We start from the raw sequence: 17,124 nt of genomic DNA, 5'->3' as shown, positions 1-17,124 counted from the left end.
CTGTACGTGAAGTACTTTTTGCGAATTTACGCGATTTATAGCACTCACTCCGTTGTCGATCGTACTCTAAATATCGCGTGCGTTCGCAAAAAGCATACTTAACGAACTGTTTCATAAAATAACTATTTGTATTAGAGTATATTTTTTGGAATTTTAAGCATTTTATCGTTAAATCGTTTATCGTTAAATAATTTTATATTCTTTCCTGTAAATAATAAAACGGTTTTATTATTAAAAATTTCTTTTTTATAAAAGTGTAATTATTACTTAGTGTATTTATCTGTTGTGCTTGGTATAATATTGCAATTTAAGCATTTGTTTTGATCTCTACAATATTTAAACCAGGTAAGTTATTTTCAATAAAATGTATGTAGTCCAGGGTAATACCTAAGATTTTTTCCATGACACTTCAAGAGCAAGGATACTGAAGTAATTTTTTCGACAAGTAATGCCTATAAGAGCAAATTGTAACTATTTCCTGCGTAGCATCTGGCGGCCATTTTTATTTATAAACAATTAAGTGTCAAAAACGGCATTTCTCCTTTTTTTTTAATCAATTGAAAACAGTGAAACTTATGGGTTTTTAGTACAAACATCTTCGAGCATATGGAAAAAGCTTTAAAAAAAATTATTACAAAGTTTGATACACTCAATTGATACTCAAAGTTTGATATACTAATGGATTATTACAATAAAATGGCATTAAATGATAAAAGGGTAATACCTAAGGTTAAGTAGGTTATATAATTGCAAAAAAGGTCAACATTGCAAAAAAATAATTTCGCATAATTATTGTAAAAATGAATGTACAGCTTTGAAATTATTGTCAAATGAGGGTTCTTTGGTGCTAAATATGTGACAAAAATTTCAATGCGATTCATTCAATTGTTTAAATTTTATTTAAATTTTTTATCCCAGAGAGCATTTTTGTGCAATAACATGTCAGAAAAAAAAATGATGTTAGAACCAATCCACAATGAAAGAACATGAGCTATATTTTCAACTTGGTTTAAAAAAAGTAAATAAAAAATGTATTTATTAGTAATAAATAATTATGCAAAAGTATCATCAATCTTTCCTTATAAACTTTATTTTTTTATAGAATAAATTATATATATTTATGACAATTTTTTATCAATTATACAGGGTGTCCAGAAACTCTACCGACAAACGAAGACAGGAGATTCCTCAGATAATTTTATGACAATTTAAACTAATTCACCTAGTCCGAAAATGCTTCCTAAGGGAGGTAGAGCTCTTTGAAGATGGCGCCATGTAATTAGTTTTTCTTAAATACCTCCAGAACGCTTCTATATAGAAAAACGAAAATTGGTATACATATTTACTTTCCTGAAATGAATCGATTCCATCCATTGCGAATTTCTAGTACCGGTTATAGACGTACGTTTTGGGTAGGGCAACGGTTATTTTATTGCATAACTTTTTTGTCTTCAACTTTTAAGCATTTTTGATACTGGATTATTAAATTGTGAGGTATTCTAGTACTAAAAGGTACTCTTACTTTAAGTCGATAGGATACACCGTTTTCTAGAAAAATCGATTTGAAAGTTTTTAGTTTTGATAATTTGAAAAAAAAAGTTAAAAAAAAATTAAAAAAAAAAACCGGTGTATTTTACCAATTTAAAGCAAGAGTAACTTTTAGTACTCGAATATCTCATAATTGAATAATCTAGTGTCAAAAATAGTTAAAAATGAAAGACAATAAAGGTATGCTATAAAATAACTGTTGACCTACCCAAAACGGACGCCTATGACCGGTACTAGAAATTCGCCATTAATGAAATCGATTAATCTCTGGAATATAAATAAATGTACCAGTTTTCATCTTTCTAAATAGTTTTTTTTTTAATCTTTTTTTTTATTTAAGGAACGGAAAATTTTCAAATCGATTTTTTTAGAAAACGGTGTATCCTATCGACTTAAACTTGGAGTACCTTCTAGTACTAGAATAACTCACAATTAAATAATTCAGAGTCAAAAATGCTTAAAAATTAAAGACAAAAAAGTTAGGCGATAAAATAGCCGTTGCCCTACCCAAAACGGACACCTATGACCCGTACTAGAAATTCGCAATGGATGAAATGGATTCATTTCTGGAAAGTAAATATGTATACCAATTTTCGTTTTTCTAGATAGAAGCATTCTGGAGGTATTTAAGAAAAACTAATTACATGACGCCATCTTCAAAGAGCTCTAGCTCCCTTAGGAAGCATTTTCGGACTAGGTGAATTGGGTTAAATTATCTTAAAATTATCTGAGGAATCTCCTGTCTTCGTTTGTCGGTAGAGTTTCTGGACACCCTGTATATATAAATAATATTACTTATTAGTTGTGCATCCAAAACAGAGTAAAAAAATAGATTTTTTTAAAAAAGTAATTCAAAAAGTTTATAAGGAAAAATTGACGATACTTTTGCATAATTATTTATTACTAATAAATGCATTTTTTATTTACTGTTTTTAAACCAATTTGAAAGTCTAACTCATGCTCTTTCATTCGACACCTGTAAAATTTTTATCACCTATTATAGTCCAGGGCGCATCTGTTTTGAGATGGACGTTGAGAGGTGACTCAAATTTTTTTGCAGAAATTTCTTGAAAATAAATCAAATAATAATATTTGAGTTAAAGGTCCGGAACATTGTTTAAATAATCAAAATGTCAAAAATTGAAGGAAAAATTCGATTTTTTTCTTCGTTTTTTGATTCTAACTTTAAAAGTATTCATTTCCGAGAAAAGTTGTACTGACATAAAAGTTGCGTAATTAAATTTCCTACAATATAAAATTGGTTAAAAATTTAAAAAATAGTCACCCTTGTTGCAAAATAGCAATAATTGTGAAAAAAAAACATACAAAAACAAGTATTCGCATTTTACGTTTTTCAACCATTTATGCTGCACTTAGGACCTTCATATTTCACCCAGAAAAACTTTATGATACAGTAAAACAATAGTGTAAATTTCATTAAGATCGGTTTAATACATTTTGTAAAATAAATTTTGCAATCCAGCTTTCGCAAAAAAATTCATTTTTCAAAATGTTACAGGACTGAAAATAAAGCAGATAGCAAGTTGAATTTTTTTTTGCTTATAGAAGTATACTGTACCTTTCATTTGCAATTTTCAAAATTAAAATCGATTAATTACCACGACGTCAGAAAATTTTTGAAATAAACAATAATTTTTGGTGCTACGCGCAGGACGGCGGTGTTCGATTCACACAAGTTGATTTCCACCAAAATTTCTTCCAATCTTTATCTAATATATTATTTTCTTACTCTATATTTTGTTGTATTTTAATATTTTAATTCCACAAAAATCAAACTAATTTTATTATTGTTTGTGAAATATTGTTTAAACAATTGCATGTGTTTAAAAATAATAAACTTTTATTATTTAAGTTAAAATATATGAACAAAGAAAGTTTTTGCTAATAAAAGTGTTATTTCAAAGGATAGAATATGTGTTTTTATTTTGCAATAAACAAATTTATTTATTTATATCGAAATGTAAAAAATATCGAAAGGTCATTGGAATGCCCAATCAGAGCAAACTATCCGCTGTCCTGCTCGTAGCACCAATAATTAATGTTTATTTAAAAAAATTCCTGACGCCGTGGTGTTAACCGATTTTAATTTTGCAAAATTGCAAATGAAAGATACAGTAAACTTCTATAAGCAAAAAAATTTTTAACTTGCTATCTGCTTTATTTTCAGTCCTGTAACATTTTGAAAAAATGATTTTTTTTTACGAAAGCTGGATTGCAAAATGTATTTTGCAAAATCTATTAAACCGATCTTAATGAAATTTACAGTATTGCTTTATTGTATCATAAAGTTTTTCAGGGTGAAATATGAAGGTCCTAAGTGTAGCATAAATGGTTGAAAAACGTAAAATGCGAATACTTGTTTTTGTATGTTTTTTTTTCACAATTATTGCTATTTTGCAACAAGGGTGACTATTTTTTAAATCCTTAACCAATTTTATATTACAGGAAATTTAATTTCGCAACTTTTATGTCAGTACAACTTTTTTCGGAAATGAATACTTTTAAAGTTATAATCAAAAAACCAAGAAAAAAATCGAATTTTTCCTTAATTTTTTGACATTTTGATTATTTAAACAATGTTCCGGACCTTTTTGAGAGGGAGGATAACTCAAATATTATTATTTGATTAATTTTCAAGCAATTTCTGCAAAAAAATTTGAGTCACCTCTCAACGTCCAAATGTACTAATATATTTACAGATGCGCCCTGGTCTATTAAGCACCAAAGAACCCTCATTTGACAAAAAATTTAAAGCTGTACACTAATTTTTATAATAGTTATTGTGAAATTAATTTTTTTGCAATTTCGACTTTTTTTGCAATTATATTAACAATAATCAGTGCTGTTTTTGTAACAATATAGGTTCCGGTAATCGATGTTCCGGGGGGTTTAAGGAGGGTTCATAAGGGGGGATCCGCACCCGAGAAAACTTTTTAAATTTAGCTTTAATAGAGGCGTTTTAAACCTATTTGGGAGCAAGAAAAAAATTCAGGAATTTTTCTATAATTTTGTTGTTTTTTTTATTCTTTTTCCCAAGAGGTACCGGTACGCCGTACCGGCGCGTACCGTCACAAAAACAGCACTGACAATAATTAACTATTTAGATGGGAAATAAGCCACAATTAAATTGAAAAAATAATTGTGGCTTATTTTTATATTATATTATAATATTATAAAAATAATTTATTAACAATAAATGAGCATATCAAACTTTGTAATACGCCATTTTAAAGCTTTTTCCATGCTCTCGATGTTTATATTAGAAAAACCATATTTTCTATTGATTTGAAAAAAAGGAAAAAAGGCCGTTTCTTGACATTAAATTGTTTATAACTAAAAATGGCCGCCAGACCCTACGCAGGAAATAGTTACAATTTGTTCTTATACATAGGTATTACTTGTCGAAAAAACGCTTTAGTAGCTTGGATGTTGAAGTGTAACGAACATGGTATATTTTTGTCTTATTACCCTGGCCTAATATACAATCCCTGTAACGCTAATTACACACGCCGATTTTGGACGGTCGATTTTTATATCGACCTTCCAAATGCATATAGTGAATCACATGTGAGAAGAGGACATTGCACATGCGCCGAACGGTGATCGACGGTCGTGCGTGTGTGTAATGTCCCATTCTCACATGTGATTCACTATAGGAATTAGGAAGGCCGATATAAAATCGACCGTCCAAAATCGGTGTATGTGTGTAATTAGCGTAAGTCAGGCTATTAACGGTTGTGCGTTACTTCGTCAGAGGAATCAGTGGCGGCACTAAGATCCAGCAGGCCCCCCGTAAGGTTGTTCAACTTAAAAATTATTAGAGATACCAAAAATCTCAAACCATAAAAAAATAACTTTTTCGTAAGGGGCCTCATAGCTTTGGTTGCCTAGGGGAACCAAGATTTTTAATCCGGCACTGCTTGTAAAACACTGCACTATGTCTCTCATACTTCTGCCCATTATAACTATGTCGTCAGCAAACGCTGTAATATTATCAAAACTTTGAAAAGGGTAAACTCTGTAGTTAGCTGTATAGCTTCGATATAACAACGTGGAATGAAGTAAACACGTCTGTTGTATGTAGGTATAAGAATTTATTAAAATTCTTAAAATTTATCCACAAGGGAGTGGAAGTACAAAACGTTTTCGGTCAAATTGACCATCATCAGTGTAAACGTCCAGTGCACAAGTAATTGTAACTAGCTTCTTCAATAGGTGTAAAAACCTCTAAATTACATTATTGTTACATTATATATTGAAAAGTAGTCGACATTAAGTCAATGTCTTAAGATTTTAAAGATCACATGTGAATGGTTTTTTGCCCTTGCTCGAAAATTGCAACTCTTGTTGGTCGTTAACCTCTAACTAGAACACAAGTACCCTGTGCAATTTTCGAGCAAGGATGAAATACATTCCCATATGATCTTTAAAATCTTAAGACATCGATTTAATGTCGACTTAATATATAATGTAACAATATTGTAATTTAGAGGTTTTTACACCTATTGAAGTGGCTAGTTACAATTACTTGTACACTGGACGTTTACACTGATGATGGTCAGTTTGACCGAAAACGTTTTGTACTTTCTTTCCCTTGTGGATAAATTTTAAGAATTTTAATAAATTCATAAAGCTACATACAACAGAAGTGTTTACTTCATTCCACGTTGTAATATTATCAATTGTAAATTTACTTCTTTTTGTAAAAGATGTGTTAAATGACCCTGAATACAACACTGTAAGTGACCTTAAATTCGGTATAAATTTACGTAACACGAAATAGAATAATTATTATATTCGTAAAAATGTCGAGAAAAGTACTAATAGTGATATCTACGTTTTTCGTTTGTTTAAAATGTAGTGACATTTCTGTTAAAGTCTTCAAAAACGGAGACGTAGTTAATTTAAATATTAACTCAATTTCTGAGTTAAAGCAAAATGTAGTCCACAGAGGTGAACTAGACGACATTGAAATTGAGGACCAAAATGTTCCAGTAGTACCAAACAATTTGCTGAATGGAATCACTGCCACGGAACTTCACATTATTAGATCCCAAGTAAGAGATGTTGAACCTGGTGCATTCGATGGAGCTTCTATGGTTAACCTAATGTTGTATGAAAACCAAATTGCAAGAATAAGAAAAGGTATATTTAACAAAAACTCATTTAATATACTTGCTTTGCAGAATAACGTTATATCTAATATAGAAGATGAAGCCTTTGACGGTACAACCATCGCGATACTGGACTTTGGTTTTAACAAGATGGAAAAATTGACTTCAAAAATGTTCGCTGGTTCAAATATTACAAATCTTAACTTACAATCGAACCTAATAAGTAACATAGAAGATGGTACCTTTCAGAAAATCGATAATTTGAATAAATTAGACTTAAGCGGTAACCAATTGGAAGTTATTGGACACGTCTTTAGAAACCTGACAAACCTAAATGAATTGCACTTGGATGGAAACCGAATCAAAACACTTGAACCTGGATGCTTTGGTGGTTCTGGGATCTACTGGCTTTATTTTGCAGGTAACCAACTGACTCATATTGTAAAGGGAGTGTTTTATAAAGTACCAGTATCCTTATTGGATTTCACTAATAACAAAATTTCAAAAATTGATAAAGGAGCCTTAGCTGGTCTTTCAACGCTAACATTTGTTCAGTTATCTAATAACAATATAGGAGATTTGAAGCTGTCCACTCTTGGCGATCTCAATACTGCTTTAAATGGTCTATCTTTGAGTGATAACGGCATTTCAAATATCGATATTGGAGTGTTCAAAAATACTAAAATCGATATGTTGGACTTAAGCAAAAACCATATAAAATCAATTAAAAAAGGACTGTTCCAGAATGTTAAAATGTACACTATTAATTTGAGTGAAAATGAAATTACTGAAATAGAGGAAGATGCTTTTGGTGATATCGAGGATTTAAGTCACATAGATGTGAGCTTGAACAAACTTACAGAAGTTAAGAAGAGAATGTTCAGTCTACCATTGGATGAAGTTAATTTGGAAGATAATGTAATAACTAAAATCGATAATGATGCCCTCAATGGTCTTCCGCTGTCACGTCTTCAGATAAAAAATAATCCTATTGCTGCCAAGAACAAAGCTTAAAATATTGTGTATTTAATAATAATGGAATAAACAATAAACAATAAAATTTTATGTTTTTGTTTCTTTGTTCGTAACATTTCAGTCTAAAAATTTATATGATAAAATTGGGATAAAGAAATTAAAAGATAAGCAGCTAAAATACCATATAATTTATCTCCAATATTAGCAAAAATATCAGAATAGTATTAGTGGTGTCAACGTAGCTTTTACTTCGAAAAAACTCTAGTAAAATAGAACTTTTCATAATTTCATTACGAAACGTATAATATTATAATAATATATCAAAAAGTTCTACTCAAAAAGTGGGTGATTAAATTTTATTAAAAAAATTAACTGCAAAATTAGTTGTTATTTAAAATACCTATGAAAATATGAATTTAAAAAAAATCTAACCAGTCCATGAAAAATTCAGAAAATTTTACAAAAAAACTTTAAAAAATTTTTAGAAATTATATAAAAATGTGTTGTTAACACAATTTTACCTACAAAAATCTCAAACTTATACAATAAAAGATCTTACTAAACGATGTTTCATTCAAAAAATTTTCAAAAATTTTATTCAAATGGTTCGACGTCTCAAAAAATGTAATTTTGGAAAACTTTGTAGTTTTACAGAACTACTACCACTATGAGTATACTACTCAGGTTATAAAGGCTATAGGTATTACAATTTTATGGGCGTTTTTTAAAGCTTAAGATGTAATTTTTAAAATGCACTAGCACCGTAATAACAGCAACAGTGACCTATGGATATAAGGGTAGGAACGGAAGATACTGAGAACTTTTTTGGGTGGTAAAAACGTGGAAGACGGATGGCAAGGAAGAACCAATCAACAATTAAGGGTGCTTTACAAGGAACCAAGTATAACAAGATACACAAAGGCACAAAGAATCAGGTGTGCAGGTTATGTCGAGAGAATGAATAGAACAAGAATGCCAAAGGTGTTGCTAAGAAGACCAGTTGGGATGAGACGAGGTAGACCAAGAAAAAGATGGAACGAAAAGTTTCAGGAAGATATAAAATCTATGGAAATTACAGACTAGAAAGTGAAAGCAAAAAATAGGATACAGTGAAGAACCATAGTGAAGAACTCAATTTTTGAGTTAAAGCAAAATGTAGTTCACAGAGGTGAACTAGAAGCTGTTGAAATTTAGGACCAAAATGTTCCAGTAATATCAAACAATTTGCTGAATGGAATCACTGCCATGGAACTTCACATTATTAGATCCCAAGTAAGAGATGTTGAACCTGGTGCATTCGATGGAGCTTCTATGGTTAACCTAATGTTGTATGAGAACCAAATTACAAGAATAAGAAAAGGTATATTTAACAAAACCTCATTTAATATACTTGCTTTGCAGAATAACGTCATATCTAATATAGAAGATGACGCCTTTGAAGGTGCAACCATCGAGATATTGGACTTTGGTTTTAAGAAGATGGGAAAATTGACTTCAAAAATGTTCGCTGGTTCAAATATTACAAATCTTAACTTACAATCGAACCTAATAAGTAACATAGAAGATGGTACCTTTCAGAGAATCGATAATTTGAACAAATTATACCTAAGCGGTAACCAACTGGAGGTTATTGGACACGTTTTTAGAAACCTGACAAACCTAAATGAATTGCACTTGGATGGAAACCGAATCAAAACACTTGAACCTGGATGCTTTGGTGATTCTGAGATCTACTGGCTTTATTTTTCAGGTAACCAACTGACTCATATTGTAAAGGGAGTGTTTTATAAAGTACCAGTCTCCTTATTGGATTTCACTAATAACAAAATTTCAAAAATTGATAAAGGAGCCCTAGCTGGTCTTTCAACGCTAACATTTGTTCAGTTGTCTCATAACAATATTGGAGATTTGAAGCTGTCCACTCTGGGCGACCTCAATACTCCTTTAAATGGTCTATCTTTGAGTGATAACGGCATTTCAAATATCGATATTGGAGTGTTCAAAAATACTAAAATCGATATGTTGGACTTAAGCAAAAACCATATAAAATCGATTAAAAAAGGACTTTTCCATAATGTTACAATGTACACCATTAATTTGAGTGAAAATGAAATTACTGAAATAGAAGAAGATGCTTTTGATGATATCGAAGATTTAAGCCACATCGATGTGAGCTTGAACAAACTTACAGAAGTTAAGAAGAGGATGTTCAGTCTACCATTGGATGAAGTTAATTTGGAAGATAATGTAATAACTAAAATCGATAATGATGCCCTCAATGATCTTCCGCTGTCACGTCTTCAGATAAAAAATAATCCTATTGCTGCCAAGAACAACGCTTAACATATTGTGTATTTAATAATAGTGGAATAAACAATAAAATTTTAAGTTTTTGTTTCTTTGTTTGTAACATTTCAGTCTAAAAATTTATATGATAAAATTGGGATAAAGAAATTAAAAGATAAGCAGCTAAAATACCGTATAATTTATCTCCAATATTAGCAAAAATATCAGAATAGTATTAGTGGTGTCAACGTAGCTTTTACTTCGAAAAAACTCTAGTAAAATAGAACTTTTCATAATTTCATTACGAAACGTATAATATTATAATAACATATCAAAAAGTCCTACTCTAAAAGTGGGTGATTAAATTTATTAAAAAAATTAACTGCAAAATTAGTTGTTGTTTAAAATACCTACGAAAATATGAATTTTAGAAAAAAAATCTAACCAGTCCATTGAAAAATTCAGAAAATTTTACTAAAAAACTTAAAAAAAAATTTAGAAAAGAATTATATAAAAATGTGTTGTTAACACAATTTTACCTATAAAAATCTCAAACTTATACAATAAAAGATCTTACTAAACGATGTTTCATTCAAAAAAATTTCAAAAATTTTATTCAAATGGTTCGACGTCTCAAAAAATGTAATTTTGGAAAACTTTGTAGTTTTACAGAACTACTACCACTATGAGTATACTACTCAGGTTATAAAGGCTATAGGTATTACCATTTTATGGGCGTTTTTTAAAGCTTAAGATGTAATTTTTAAAATGCACTAGCACCGTAATAACAACAACAGTGACCTATGGATGTGGGACCTGGGTGCTAAATAAAACAGAAGAAGGAATGATATAAGGGTAGGAACGGAAGGTACTGAGAACTTTTTTGGGTGGTAAAAACGCGGAAAACGGATGGCAAGGAAGAACCAATCAAGAATTAAGGATGCTTTACAACAAGGAACCAAGTATAACAAGATACACAAAGGCACAAAGAATCAGGTGTGTAGGTTATGTCGAGAGAATGAATAGGACAAGAATGCCAAAGGTATTGCTAAGAAGACCAGTTGGGATGAGACGAGGTAGACCAAGAAAAAGATGGAACGAAAAGTTTCAGGAAGATATAAAATCTATGGAAATTACAGACTAGAAAGTGAAAGCAGAAAATAGGATACAGTGAAGAACCATAGTGAAGAACTCAATTTTTGAGTTAAAGCAAAATGTAGTTCACAGAGGTGAACTAGAAGCTATTGAAATTTAGGACCAAAACGTTCCAGTAATATCAAACAATTTTCTGAGTGGAATCAGTGTTAAAGGACTCTACATTATTAGAACCTAAGTGCGGGATGTTGAACCTGGTGCATTTAATAGGGCTTCTATGGTTAACCTACTGATTTTGGACAACCCCATTACCCGAGTAAGAAAAGGTATATTTAACAAAAAATTATTTAACATACTTGCTTTGCAGAATAACGTTATATCTAATATAGAAGATGACGCCTTTGAAGGTGCAACCATCGAGATATTGGACTTTGGTTTTAACAAGATGGGAAAATTGACTTAAAAAATGTTCGCTGGTTCAAATATAACAAATCTTAACTTACAATCGAACGTAATAAGTAGCATAGAAGATGGTACCTTTCAGAGAATCGATAATTTGAACAAATTATACCTAAGCGGTAACCAACTGGAGGTTATTGGACACGTTTTTAGAAACCTGACAAACCTAAATGAATTGCACTTGGATGGAAACTGAATCAAAACACTTGAACCTAGATGCTTTTGTGGTTCTGGAATCTACTGGCTTTATTTTACAGGTAACCAACTGACTCATATTCCAAAAGGAGTGTTTTATAAAGTACCAGTCTTCTATTTGGATTTCACTAATAACAAAATTTCAAAAATTGATAAAGGAGCCTTAGCTGCTCTTTCAACGCTAACATTTGTTCGGTTGTCTAATAACAATATTGGAGATTTGAAGCTGTCCACTCTTGGCGACCTCAATACTTCTTTAAATGGTCTATCTTTGAGTGATAACGGCATTTCAAATATCCATATTGGAGTGTTCAAAAATACTAAAATCGATATGTTGGACTTAAGCAAAAACCATATAAAATCGATTAAAAAAGGACTGTTCCATAATGTTAAAATGTACACCATTAATTTGAGTGAAAATGAAATTACTGAAATAGAGGAAGATGCTTTTGGTGATATCGAGGATTTAAGTCACATAGATGTGAGCTTGAACAAACTTACAGAAGTTAAGAAGAGGATGTTCAGTCTACCATTGGATGAAGTTAATTTGGAAGATAATGTAATAACTAAAATCGATAATGATGCCCTGAATGGTCTTCCGCTGTCAAGTCTTCAGATAAAAAATAATCGTATTGCTGCCAAGAACAACGCTTAACATATGTATTTAATAATAGTCGAATAAATAATAAAATTTTGTGTATTTGTTTTTTTTTGTTTTTTAATCATATTTTTTTGATTTGGTATTTAGGTCTAATAGTATTTCCTGCAATTATTTTCTGTCTTCTGCTATTAGCGTAACATCATCGGCAAATCTCAGATGGTTTAGGTTTTCACCGTCTATCCTCATTCCTTTATTTGCCCATTCCAAACTTGGAAACATATCTTCTAGATTCTAGAACTAAGGTAAATATAGTCCGTCTAGAAAGTATCCGGAATTTTATATTTTTCCTAATTTTAATAGATTTCCTTTTTGTAACATTTTAAGACAAAAGTAATGCATCAAGTAGGTTGTGCTGATAGTAGGTTATGGACAAAATCGCATGACAATCTGTCAAATATTGTTGTTTGTAAACAGACTTAAGGTTTGTGAAATAATGTCGCAAGTAGAAAAAAGAAACGTGGTGGAATATTTGTATAGAAAGGGTGTCCAAAACGTTAAAAATATGTATGAGCTAATTAGATGTCTTGTGTATGAAACAATAAAGAGGATAAAAAATGGCATAAATATGAGACATAGACCAGTTTCGGGTAGACCGCGTAAGATTCGCGGAAACAATTTAAATGCTTTAGTGGCTTTAGGACGAAAAAATCCGCGCCTAGGGTTTCGAAAATTAGCGAACAGGTTTGGAAATCAACGAAGAATAAAAGTGTGCCCAGTGAAGAATAAAACTGCCCGCATGTCACTGAAAAAGCAAGGCTACATATCAAGGAATCCAAAAAAAACATCCCTACAATGACACCTCTGCAAAGGCAACGAAGAATAGATTTTTGTCAACGTTTTCGAGAAGATAATTTTAATAATGTCTTATATCTGATGAAAGTTGTTTCCAGCTTGGTGCAAATCATCTAAAATTCCTATCGAGAGAAAATGTTACCGTTCAAATATCCAAATTTCCCACTAAAATAATGGTTTGGGGAGCAATATTTCAGCATGGTGCTACACCTCTCTATATAGTTAATGGTACTGTTGATATTGCGAAATATTATGACATCCTAAATGGTTTTCTTCTTGAAACGGCTCATGTTTTATATCCAGAGGGGTGGCGTTTTCAGCAAGATAATGTAAGATGCCATACTTCTGCTTATAATCAAGCTAGGATGCAAGAACACGAGTTGGCAACAATTCCGTGGCCAGCAGCATCTCCAGATCTTAGCCCCATTGAAATTGAAAACATATGGGGACTGATGAAGACTGAAGTGGAACGAGCAGCGCTACGAGATAAAGAAGGTTTGATTCGGTCAGTTTTACAGGCCTGGAACACCATTACCGATAATTATGGTCTTGACCTAGTTTCGGGGTGTACTTGGACGTTTAGTTAAGTGCTTATATTTAAATGGAGGTTGTATAAGTAAATGAGATGAATTATTTGTTCAAATCTTATGTTTCAACTGATAGAAATAAATACCGTAAAATTATAATTCTGCTTTCTTTTTTTCAGATACTTTCTAGACGGACTATAGTTTGGGTGAGATAGAATCTCCTTGTCCAAACCTCTTTGCAGTTTTATATTCTCTGTTTTCTGTATCACCCTGTATACTACCATATATATTATGTTACATTTAATTAGCATACTAAAAGATTCTAAAATTTAATTGTAATAATCTGCTAAATCTGTAAATGGCATGTTCGGCTAACGCATTATGGTATTAGTATAACAGTGGCTCGGATATAATGGTACATAATCCTATTACAAAAGAACAATATTTACAGAAATTGTGATCGAAAAGGACATATGATCCCAGGTCATTGTTATTAAATCCCCAAATTCGGAAACTGAAAGAGTGAACGCGTTAAGTCCCTTTGATCCTACTTTTATGTGAGGTGTTTAGTGTCGAGATAGATTATTATAACTGAATTCGTTATTGATTTGGAATAATGGATCCATAATTTACAGAAAAATAATATATATAAAAAACTAATCTTTATTTAATATATTGGATAAAGGATTACTGAAGCTGTTCTTGGTCAATAAAAATTTTGCCGAAGACTTTTTTGTTAAATCTCGAACGGGCTTATAGAAACGGGATAAAAGGAGATATAAACATCAAATTTCTGCTTTCACTTTTGATTTTTACACTTCCACAAAAATTATTACAATTTATTTTCACTACATTTGCTTCCGCAGAGTCCATTTCTCAAGTAATGCATTATCAATATCATTATTACTACGCGTTTAAACTTTTTGAACTAAGTTGAGGAGAGGAAAGCTGTAATATATTAATTTTCATAGATAAAGGCTTAAGGCCTTTATATTGAATATGGAGAATTTGAAATTGGTCATTAAAAATGCGATATAGAAAGTGAAGTGCGTACGTAGAATTTGTATTTCTATTATTAAAAATCCTTTTATGTTGTGCTATGCGTTTGTTAAAGGTTCGACCAGTTTGGCCGATATAAGTTTTTGGGCCGTCACCACATGTGTTGTTGTTCTTAATATATTTGCTTGAGTTATTGTTTGTTCTGACAGCTGGTGTTATTCCTTTATTTTTAATGTTTTTGCTCATTCTCTTTTTTGTTTTTGCTTTTCTTTGCCCATTCTGTTCGTTTGTTTCTGTGTCCATGCTATTCTAAGCATCGTTCTGTAACACCCCATTTCAAATGACTGTAGTAGGATCGAAAGCACGCAACATCTCAGAGTTCTTACTCTCAGTTCTAATCTAAGGTCTTTATGAAGAAAATTGTTTTCATTTTTACAAATTAATTTCTTGCTATTTCTATCCTGACACTTATTTCTGTTGTTTGATCAATATTTTCTAAAATCCAGGTTCCCAGGTATTTTTATTTATCAACCCGTCCTATCGGTGCATCTCCCAAATGTATGTTTATTTGTAATAATAAATTCGGAGTACCACAAGGAACAGTATTAGGACCACTTTTATTTAATATTTATCTGAAAAATATCACAAGAATTAATAGTTTCAACGGCCACATTGTTTGTTATGCCGATGACACGGCAATATTATTTATGTGGAAAACATGGGAGGAGGTTAAAACCAGCTCTGAAATGAACCCAAAAAAAGCTAAACTGATGGCTAAAATTTAACAAACTAACATTAAATATTAATAAAACAAAATATATCACCTTTAGCCCAACAATTGTTGACCAACCTACAAATTTTCATATAAAATTGCATAACGCAAAATGTCAAGGACAAAATTGTGACTGTTCTTCAATAGACAAAGTTTTCTCTATAAAGTATTTAGGTGTCTTCATAGATCAACATTTACGTTGGTCAGACCATATCACTCATGTCAGTAAACGAATAAGGGCTCTAATGCTTAAATTTTATATCTTGAGAGATATTCTACCCAGGAAAAAATTAATCATGGTTTAAAACTCGCTTGCAGAATCAGTCTTAAGATATTGTATTGTAGCATGGGGTGGCGCGTTTAACAAAACATTAGCGTTAGCGTTAACATTTTAGAAACAGTTCAAAATACTCTATTAAAAATAATTTTTCACATTGTCAAAATAACTGTCAAAGTCGTGCTCGTTTTTCTTGGATTTATCCAAAAAAATATTAATTTTGGCAGTTTTTTGGTATATTCCGGGCTTATTTTCAAGTGTATTGATTTACTAAAAGTTTCTGTTTTGTGTGTTATACGGGTATAACATTATTTTGTTCCCCCATGGGGGAAACAAGTGTAGGGACGTCTTCGTTGACGAAAATGTCTGTAGAAAATAGTGAGGCCTCTCTGGACAAAAATGCATACATGGAACCAGAAAAGAAAACCTTTAACCTGCTTTCAGATAAGTATAATATACAAAATATTTGGGTTTATATCGAGAGACTTAATAATGAAGGTAGTCTGGGCAAATTGCATCCTATGTGTGTCGCAGATATTTTATTTAAGAAACTTAAACTCACTAACATTGTAGAAATCAAAAGTTTAGGAAAAAATCGCATAAAAGTTATGTTGAAGTCCTTATTGGAGGCAAATAATTTAGTAAATAATAAGTCATTGAAATTGGAAAACCTTAAGGCTTACATACCAAATCATTTGTTGGAAATTAAGGGCATAGTACGCGATGTAGATACGAAATTTAATGTAGATTATTTAATGGAAAATATAGAATGTTCTTCTAAAGTCACTAATATATACAGAACCAAACGTAAAATTATAAATGACAATAAAGTTGAATTTGTCAATAAAAAAATGATAATAGTCACCTTTGAAGGCAACGTTTTGCCAAATTATGTTTCCTTTAATAAGGTATTTTGCCCCGTAGAACAGTATATTACAAGGGTCGTTCAGTGTTACAAATGTCTTTTATTTGGGCACGTATCCGGTCAGTGCAAAAGCACACAAGAACGATGTATGCAATGCAGTCAAATTAAAGAAAAAGATCACAATTGTAGTAAAGAAGTCATATTTTGTATGCATTGTAAGAGTAAGGAACATATTTCAATATCAAAAAAATGTCCTCAATTTGAGAAACAAAAGCAAATTAAAAATATAATGGTTGAGCATAAGATGTCCTTTCTAGAGGCACGTAATTACTGTGACAAATCTTTTTCAAATTTTGTAAGCAATAATTCCTTTTAATGTTTAGCAGATAATGAAAGGAATTTTCCTAGTCTGCCTTCCACTAGTAAAAATATTTCGATATCTAAACCAGTTTCTAAAAACCCAACTTCTTTTGCTTTTACTCAACCTGAAATAAATAATACTAATAAAAAAAGAAAATTTAATTCACCAAGTGCACAG

General features: G+C 31.1%; 3 protein-coding genes across 3 annotated transcripts; all 3 read left to right on the top strand.

Annotated features, from left to right (window-relative positions):
* Nucleotides 1-6,357: 6,357 nt before the first annotated feature.
* Nucleotides 6,358-7,748, top strand: LOC114334094 (leucine-rich repeat and death domain-containing protein 1-like). Its single transcript, XM_028284113.2, has one exon. It carries the CDS (start codon nucleotides 6,375-6,377, stop codon nucleotides 7,695-7,697), a length of 1,323 nt encoding a protein of 440 aa, XP_028139914.2. The 5' UTR covers nucleotides 6,358-6,374; the 3' UTR covers nucleotides 7,698-7,748.
* Nucleotides 7,749-7,867: 119 nt separating this feature from the next.
* LOC114334095 (leucine-rich repeats and immunoglobulin-like domains protein 2) lies at nucleotides 7,868-10,046 on the top strand. Its single transcript, XM_028284114.2, has one exon. The coding sequence runs from the start codon at nucleotides 8,904-8,906 to the stop codon at nucleotides 9,999-10,001; it is 1,098 nt and encodes a 365-aa protein (XP_028139915.1). The 5' UTR covers nucleotides 7,868-8,903; the 3' UTR covers nucleotides 10,002-10,046.
* A 1,648-nt stretch (nucleotides 10,047-11,694) lies between these two features.
* Nucleotides 11,695-12,348, top strand: LOC114334087 (leucine-rich repeat-containing protein let-4-like; the record flags this gene model as incomplete). The annotated part of the gene is made up of 1 exon (XM_028284103.1): nucleotides 11,695-12,348. A coding segment is annotated over one exon (654 nt), but the record flags the coding sequence as incomplete, so codon positions are not given.
* Nucleotides 12,349-17,124: the final 4,776 nt, after the last annotated feature.

Source organism: Diabrotica virgifera, chromosome 9 (assembly GCF_917563875.1).
Source record: "Diabrotica virgifera virgifera chromosome 9, PGI_DIABVI_V3a".
In the NCBI taxonomy this organism is placed as follows: Eukaryota; Metazoa; Arthropoda; class Insecta; order Coleoptera; family Chrysomelidae; genus Diabrotica; species Diabrotica virgifera.
The sequence above is the reverse complement of the archived record's forward strand: the minus strand, read 5'-3'. Positions and strand labels throughout refer to the sequence as shown.

Coding starts and splice junctions, on each gene's coding strand:
- LOC114334094 (XM_028284113.2), top strand. CDS start 6,375: ATGTCGAGAAAAGTACTAATAGTGATATCTACGTTTTTCGTTTGTTTA.
- LOC114334095 (XM_028284114.2), top strand. CDS start 8,904: ATGGAACTTCACATTATTAGATCCCAAGTAAGAGATGTTGAACCTGGT.